Here is an 8,639-nt window from a genome sequence, read left to right on the forward strand (position 1 = left end):
TTTGTTTCCAGATATCTTTTGATTTCTTCCTTGATCTCATTGGTAACTCATTAATTGTTTAGCAACATGTTACATAGCTTCCATGTGTTTGTGTGTTTTTAAATTTTTTTCTTGTAATTGATTTCCAGTTTCTTACCATTATGGTCAAAGAAGATGTTTGATGTGTCAATCCTCTTAAATTTACTGCAACTTGTGGTCTATCCTCAAAAACGTTCCATGTGCATTTGAAAAGAATGTATATTCTGCTGCTTTGAGATGAAATGCTCTGAAAATATAAGTTAAGTCTATTTGATTTGTTAGGTCATTTAAGGCTGCTATTTCCTTGTTGATTTCCTGCCTGGAATATCTCTCCATTGATGTCAGTAGTGTGTTAAAACCTCCTACTAAGAATGTATTACTATTGATCTCTAAGGGAATAGGGCTTCTTAACTGTTTTGTTCTCTGCTGTGTCCCAATGTCTGGAACTGTGCCTGGTATATCTTTGGAACTGATAAATATTTATTAAAATGAACCTACATGGAGCCAAATGCTAGAATCTGAGGAGGTGAGAGTGCAGAGAAGGAGGAAAAATAGAACCAGGCAGACAGCAGGACATTGGTAATGGTTTCTCAGAGGGGTGCAGAGATAAGAGAGAACCTGAAGGCAAAGGAAGCAAGTGAAATGAGAATTTCCAGGCACTAAAAGGAAATAGGCACCAAACCGTTAAGTAGGAGCTTTCTTTAGAAAAAGATGAATTTATTGTTGATGAAGGACCTAGAAAAAAAGTGTTCTCAAAGTCTTATGATGGGAGGGTAAACTGACACAGTAACTTTGGAGGACAACTTGTCAGTGTTTTAAAATTTAATTATATGTCGTAGAATTCAGCTATGCCATTTCTCAATTGCTCACATACACACCCACATACACACAGAGACTTGGAAATTTACATGGAGACTCTCCCTCCACATTTCTTGGTTACACTGAAAAACTAGAAACAACTAGAAAATGGCTGAGTAAATTTTACAGTACATCTTTCACATGAAATGCAATGCAATCCTAAGAACCCTAAAACACCAATCCCAACGAACCTATGCACCCCAATGTTCATAGCAGCACAATTTACAATAGCCAAGAGTTGGAAGCAACCTAGGTGCCCATCAGTAAATGAATGGATCAAAAAACTATGGTACATATACACAATGGAATTTTATGCAGCAGAAAGAAAGAAGGGGCTCCTACCTTTTGCAACAACATGGATGGAACTGGAAAGCATTATGCTGAGTGAAATAAGCCAGGTGTTGAAGGACAAATACCATATGATCTCACCTCTAACAGGAAGCTAAACAACAAAACAAATAAGCAAGCAAAATATAACCAAAGACACTGAAATAGAGAACAGGCTGACAGTGACCAGAGGGGAGAGGGGAGGGAATTTCAGGGGAAATAAGGGAGGGATTTAGAGGAACCTATATAAAGGATACATGGACAACAACTGAGAAAGGTGGAAATGGCAGGGAGGGGGGAGGATGGGGGGTGGGATGGGATGGGAGTAATAGACTGAAAACTGTACTTTAAAAATAATTAAATAAAAAAATTGAAAAAAAAAAGAAATGCAATGCAGCAGCGCTATGTATATTGATAGAGCTAAATTCTCATGACATGATGTTAACGGAATAAAGCATGTTCCTGAATTTTATGCACACTGTGATCCCACTTACACTGAAAATGACAAAGGAAAGGGAGGAAGAAGAATTATGAGTGATTTAAAATTTTTTGTGAATTCCTATAATTTTTAAGGATTTTTATAAGTGGAAACTAAGCAACAAAACAAACAAGCAAAATATAACCAGAGATATTGAAATAAAGAACGAACTGACAGTAACCAGAGGGGCCAGGGAGCAGATAATGTGGGAAATAAGGGGAGCAGTTGTTAAGGAGCATGTATAAAGGACACATGGACAAAGCCAAAGGCAGATAGAATCAAGGATGGGAGGTAGAGATGGGCAGTGAGGCGGGGAGTGGTAGAGGGAATATGGAAACAACTGTACTTATACAACAATAAAAAAATTTAACTAAAAAATATCATGTGTCTACATTGCATTTATTATCTGATAAAATTTTAGAGTAAAATTGTTTTAAAGCAATAAAGGAGATGGGTCAGAGAGCATCCATCTCCTGAGGTGTAAGAAAGAACTGGGTGAGCCCTCAACTGTGCTGATGGTCCTTCACCTCTGAGAACACAGGTTCAGGGAAAAGTAGGCTGTAAGTGCAGGAGGTAAAGGAGTGGGCAAAGCAAGCAAAGAGCATAGGCAGCTCCTCCCACCATAGAGGAGGAGAGGAATATTTTGAGATCAAGGGGAGAATTTTTATGGTTGAAGGAGTCTTGAGTAATCAGTAGGTGGTTGATTTTTAAAGTTAGCCTTGTATATTCCTGAATAATAATTTATATTATACTGGCAGCCAACATTTACTGAGGGCTCGTGACAAATGCCTGAGTGTTAAGAGAAGCAAAGCAGGGAACATATGCTTTACCCTCTCTGTTCCACACTTCCATACCACTGTAGACCAAATAATATCATCACACCAAACAGAGAGTGGTGCATTTTCAGATACATCTCATCTTTAAAAACCTGCATCTGAACTCCGTGGGGTTTTTTTTTTCAATCATAGCTCTTTATCATTTCCCGAAGCCATGCTGGTTTTGAAAATATGTTTAATCTTCTCTGAATTTACTGTGCCTCAAGCAATCTGAACACTTTTATTCTTTCTTCATTATCCATGAATTATAGTTGCTTAACAAAAATGTCTCTACTATGTCCTCAATACTTATTAAACTAAACTAATGCTTAACAAAAAGTTCTAAGTAATTCCCCTGGCCATGTTGTTCCTGGCCTCCTTTAACTTAAGTCTTCCAAATGACCCACAAAAGGGAATTAGAAGGAATGGAAACTGACCCATAAGAATAGAGTCTGCCTTATTTAGTTAGGATGCTCTGTTTGACAGTCTCCATACCTAGCTGTGCATTAGCTACATACATTGGTCACCGCCTTACATCTGTACAAAGCAGAAAAGGAGGAAGTGCTTGCCTGTCTGTGTGCTTTGACTTCCTAACCAGCAGCATTTAAATCATTCACAGATGGTGCATATTTCTCCTAGCACTGAGAAGACGGAGGCTTTCCTTTGTCCCTTCAGTTTACCCAAATCCCACTAGAAAAATGAGGTGCCACTTCAAAGAAGCAGGCATTCTGTGGGTGGCCTTACAGCTTCTGGTTGATTTATGCTGGAATTTAGCCACTGCCTTTGCAAAGACTTTGTTGCATAGAGTATATTTATCTGACCTTTCTTTGAAGAGACAATCTTATGGCAGCTCATAGGAACAAATGGGTCTTCCATGTAGAGACGTTGGCATTTGGATGAGCTGCAGGAATTCCAGTGTTTCTTCGAATTTGATCCCTTAAGCCTGCACTGGCCACCCTACTGCTGGGCTCAACACAGCTGATGAGAAGGGATGGGCATCCTGAGGGTGATATACAATCTAGAATTTGAGGTGGCTTATCACTTTAATAACAATCAGACTTAGGTCACTCAGGGTCCAAAGGTGTCATTGGAGGTGCCCAATGATGTTATGAGCTTGTTTATTTACTGAGCTTTATTAACACCTGGCACCTAGGGAAACACGGGAGCGTTGTGGTCAGTGAGGAAGACAGATACGCTTGAAGGACCCAAGAGCCCATGTTTTTCAAAGGCAAAGTGAGGAGTTATTTGTTCCCTTAAGAGGAACAAATAACTTGTTCCACTTTCATCTTGGTGGAGTTCAATGGCTCAGGCAGACCCCCATTATTTGGCACCCCTACTTCCACAGGGCAGGCTGACTATTTGATGGATCTAATCTGATTTTTTAGGTATACCTTGCTATGAAAGAGTTCTGCTATTCACATAAAACAAATCCCAAACTCACATGCTGCATGAGGCTTGATCAGATGGGGCCCTGGAGGAAAGGGTCAGGGCAACTATACAGCACATACCTTCCTGGAGTCTCCTACAGAGCCCTGCCTCACTTACACTGCATTAATTGTGACCAGCCCTAGACAGTACCTGCACCCTCCTTTCCAGAGATCTCAGGCCTTACCACCTAGTCCCCAGAGATGGGGTGTAAAGGGAGAGTAGAGAAGCTGTTTTGGTCATGCTTTTTTTCCCCTATCATATTAAACTACATTTCCCGGGAACATCTTAAGACAAGGATATCCAAGGTCATGGAGGCTGCATTACCTCCTCTCTACCCACTTGGAGCTTTCCCACTTCTAGCTACACCTCCCCTCTCTGGAGAGGGTGCTGTTTGTTCCTAGAAATTCCTGCCTATAGAGATTTATGCTTCCTAGGTGAACCATGGGCCACTCCAAACTGGGTGGTCTGCTTCATTTAAACAAGTCACCTGTCCATGCCCAGTGTTTCCCTCCAAAGATGTCTAAGAACAAGACATTTAAATGGGATACAATAACATAAATTTGTCAAAGGAAAGGATGCAGGTGTTCTGTAGAGACTGGTGTTAGCTGACATAAGTAAAGTCAATTAGGGACACCACTGGGTGCCCAAGGAGTGCTATCTTGTTAATGGAGATCCTCGCTGAGTTACTTTCTGAAGTTTCTTTCCAGAAGTGAAATTAAAATCACGCAATTAAAATGTTCACAGTTGGGGTTTGATGTTCTTAAACTGATTGAAAGATGAAGTGGACATGCCAACATTTTGAAAAGGCAATTGTCTCTGTAATTAAATGCAATTAACTGATAACCATTTGCTTTTCTCCACATAAGACTGATTGAAATGCTAAAAATTGAAAAACATGTTCCCATCTGATTTCTCTTTCCATCCTAACCAAAAATTTACCAATACATGAAAACTGCCTAGGGAGGTGCTTTAGCACATCAACTCTACATCCAATGTTAGAGGTGAACACATCAAGAAAGTTAGAGAGACACAAGTTGGAAAAAGGAGAGCTTTAGGCTGCTCAATGCACATAATTTCTCCTAAGCCCATATACTCTTGCATTTTTCCAATAGAAAATAAACCTAACAATTTTTCTGTAGCCGATCTCTAAGAGAGGAGCCATGCAATGTGATAACCAAAATACAGTTTCCAAATGTGAGAATAAAAGTTGAGTTCACTCTAAGAAGACAAGCAACCCAACTAAAAAATGGGCAAAGGACTTGAACAGACACTTCTCCAAGGAGAACATACAGAAGACCCAGAGACACAAAAGATGCTCAATATTCCTAGTTATCAGAGAGATACAAATGAAAACCACAATGAGATACCACTTCACACTGGTCAGAATGGCCATTATAAGCAAAGCAACAAACAAGTGTTGGAGAGGAGGTGGAGAAAGGGGAACCTTAGTGCACTGTTGGTGGAAATGCAGACTGGCGTAGCCACTGTGGAAAATATGGAATTTGCTCAGAAAACTAAAAACTGCCTTTTGACCCAGCAATTCCACACCTAGGATTTTATCCTAAGAACCGTGAAACACCAATCTAAAAGAACCTATGTACCACAGTGTTCATAGCAGCACAATTTACAATAGCCAAGTGCTGAGAGCAGCCTAAGGGCCCATCAGTAAATGAGTGAATAAAAAAGTGTGGTACATTTACACAATAGAATACTGTGCAGCAGAAAGAAAGGAGCTCCTACCCTTTGCAACAGCATGGATGGAACTGGAGAGCATCATGCTAAGTGAAATAAGCCAGGTGGTGAAAGACAAATACCATATGACCTCACCATTAAGTGGAACCTAATCAACAGGATAAACAAGCAAGCAAAATATAATCAGAGTCATTGAAATTGAGAACAGGCTGACAGTGACCAGAGGGGAGGTGGGAATGGATAATGGGGGAAAGGGTTTTCAGGAACAACTATAAAGGACACATGGACAAAACCAAGGGGATTGATAGAAGCAAGGGAGGGAAGTGGGTTTGGCTGGGGTGGGGGTTGTTGGAAGTGGGGGGTGGTGGTAAATGCAGACAACTGTAATTAAACAACAATAAAATAATTTTTTAAAAGCTTGAGTTCATTATCTTTCTTAAAAACATTTTTTTCTAATTATAGAAAAGTCTGGAAAAAGATGAAAGAATAAAGAGAAAAAATTTTGTTATAATCACCACAGAGAGATTATCACTGAGCATTTTCTTTCTTTTCTATTACACATGCATATTTTAATTAATATTGAATATATATTTTATTTTTAGTCTGATTTTTGCTTATTATATTTTTCTTGCTATTAAAAATTCATAAAGCCCTGGCTGGTGTAGCTCAGTGGATTGAGCACAGGCCTGCGAACCAGAGGATCGGGATTTGATTCCCAGTCAGGGCATATTCCTAGGTTGCAGGCTGGTTCCCTGCAGGCCAACTCCCAGCAGGGGATGCACAAAAGGCAACCATACATTGATGTTTCTCTCCCTCTCTCCTTCCCCTCTAAAGATAAATAAATAAATAAATAAAATCTTTAAAAAAAATTCATAAATGCTTTTTGAAATATCCAATTAAAATCTCATCATATGGACTGACTACTATTTACTTGATCATCCTCTTCGTATTGGGCATATAAGTTATTCACAGTATTTTTCTATTATAAAACTACAGAATGAAATATATTATTCTAAAAAAATCTGCCTATATTTTAGATTTTTTCCTTAGGAAGCTTTCTTATAAGTGAAATTTCCTGGGACAGACATTAGAATCATTTTTTAATTCAAATTTTTTGAATCTTCTAAGAGTATTTTCATGTACTGTCAAATTGCCCTCCAGAAAGGTGACCAATTTATATTTTCATCAGCAGGGTAAGAAGTTACCCCGTTTCACAAATTCCCTACAACATTGAATATTGTCTCTATAAGAAAAATGTCAAACTCTTTCTAGAGAAAGCTCATATTTTCACAGATCATGGGTCTGGAGCAAATTGAAACCAATCTTGAAATGCTAGGTCTCTGGCTATGTTTCTCAGCAAGAGTGAGGGCGCATGGAGGCCAGCACCAGGTTGGTGCCCACCAGGGCAGTTGAATTGCTGTCATGAGCAACTGGAGAGCAATACAGCTGCTGTCATCCACAAAGACATCTGCATATCATATTAATATAGAGCCTTTAAACGTTATAGCAGGAAGACTCTATATAAGTTGCTATAAAAGTTGCTATAACTTTTAAAGCCATACAAACAAGAGTGCTAAACTGTGAACTTAAAAGTAGATGTGTAAATATTTTTAATCCATATTACTTGGAAAATAAAATAACAACCACAAAAAATAAAATTTAAAAAATATAGAGAGTCTGCTCCACTGTCACTCATATCCGTTTCTATCTTTTCCAGCTGTGCTGGCTGACGATGGACATGAGGTCATTCTAGAGAAGATAGAAGACTGGAATGTGGTAGAAATCAAGGTGAATGAAGAAGTTGTCTTCCACTGCAACATCAAAGACTTGGAATTTGGTAGAGCCTTCCTACCTGGATTTTGCTTTCTCTCAAGTGTCCTCAGTTTCTAGTTGAAGGGGTCAGTGTGTCATGTCCAGATTCCAATTTGGTCTCTTTCTGAATCTTAAATTCTTACTTAAAGCCCTGTGTTTTGCAACATGTGAATGGGCACATCCTAAATTACACACGGTAAAGTACTTAATGCTCTAGGCTTCTTCCCAAAACGCTGGGAACAGAAAAGTGACAGAAAATGAAGTTTGAGTTCTAGACTTTAAATGATATGATGGGAATTTAGGGATAATAGGTTTAGGGCGATTTTGCATTTTAATGTGTTTTATTATTGGCTGCCTTCAAAACAGTTTTTGTTTCATTTGATTAGCCCATCTAGCTTCATAAGACAGAGTTGGTATTCCAGTAGTATATGGTGCCATCTGCAACATTCTAAGGATTTCTTTGCCCTGGTGAGTTGCTGGCCTAGCAGGCTTGGCACCAGGCATGCCTCATGCTGCTCAGAAGTAAAGCTTTTGCAATCTACTAATACTCTATTAAAGGCTAGTTAATCATTAACATGCCTGTGCTCTTTGAAAACATTCACCCAAGTGGAAGCCATATGTGTGTCTTATTTGGCATTGAATTGTATGTAAAGCTGGCCACAAGAAAATTTTATTTATTTCCCTAGGAGGTGATGGTAAACTAGACCCTCTGTGCCAACAGGCCAGAGTAGCTGTGCTAAATGCCTACTGATCTCGTTGGAACAGGCATCTCAAGTCAAAAGAACAGCAACTGCCTTCGTGGTTCAGTGATGCAAACAAAGCAGGCTCCACAGTCAGAACAAGGCAACACCAGTCTGTCCTTCAGCTTACACAGTATAAAATTTCTCACCCAACAGCAAGAAAATGGGACCCACAGAAACAATGCAACCTCATCGTTTGCAACCTCATCATTTACAGTTTCTTTCCACCTAAATCCATAGGGAGGGCCCTCCAATATCAGGTACATGTTGAGCTGAAGGAAATAATAAAGTGCAACCTAATAACAAAGCTCCATCTCTTATTAATAACGCATAGCTGCCAGAAGCATCTGAGATTTCATTTTATTGTTAGCAAAGAGCTACGAATAGGTAAAATTGAAGATGAGCAGAAAGGGAAAACAGTGGCCTTTGAAAAACTGAACCAAAAGAATCTATGCACCCTAATGTTCATAG

General features: G+C 39.2%; 1 protein-coding gene across 1 annotated transcript in view; it reads left to right on the plus strand.

Moving 5' to 3' along the window:
• CUNH10orf53 (chromosome unknown C10orf53 homolog) overlaps window positions 1-8,179 on the plus strand; it is a 42,099-nt gene extending 33,920 nt beyond the window's left edge. Inside the window, exons 2-3 of the mRNA XM_037056652.1 lie at window positions 7,334-7,453; window positions 8,115-8,179. Coding sequence (XP_036912547.1) covers window positions 7,334-7,453; window positions 8,115-8,179 — 185 coding nt within the window. The remainder of the gene's footprint in view (window positions 1-7,333; window positions 7,454-8,114) is intronic.
• Window positions 8,180-8,639: the final 460 nt, after the last annotated feature.

Source organism: Sturnira hondurensis, unplaced genomic scaffold (assembly GCF_014824575.4).
Source record: "Sturnira hondurensis isolate 20B ecotype Veracruz unplaced genomic scaffold, ASM1482457v3 Scaffold0009125, whole genome shotgun sequence".
NCBI lineage: Eukaryota > Metazoa > Chordata > Mammalia > Chiroptera > Phyllostomidae > Sturnira > Sturnira hondurensis.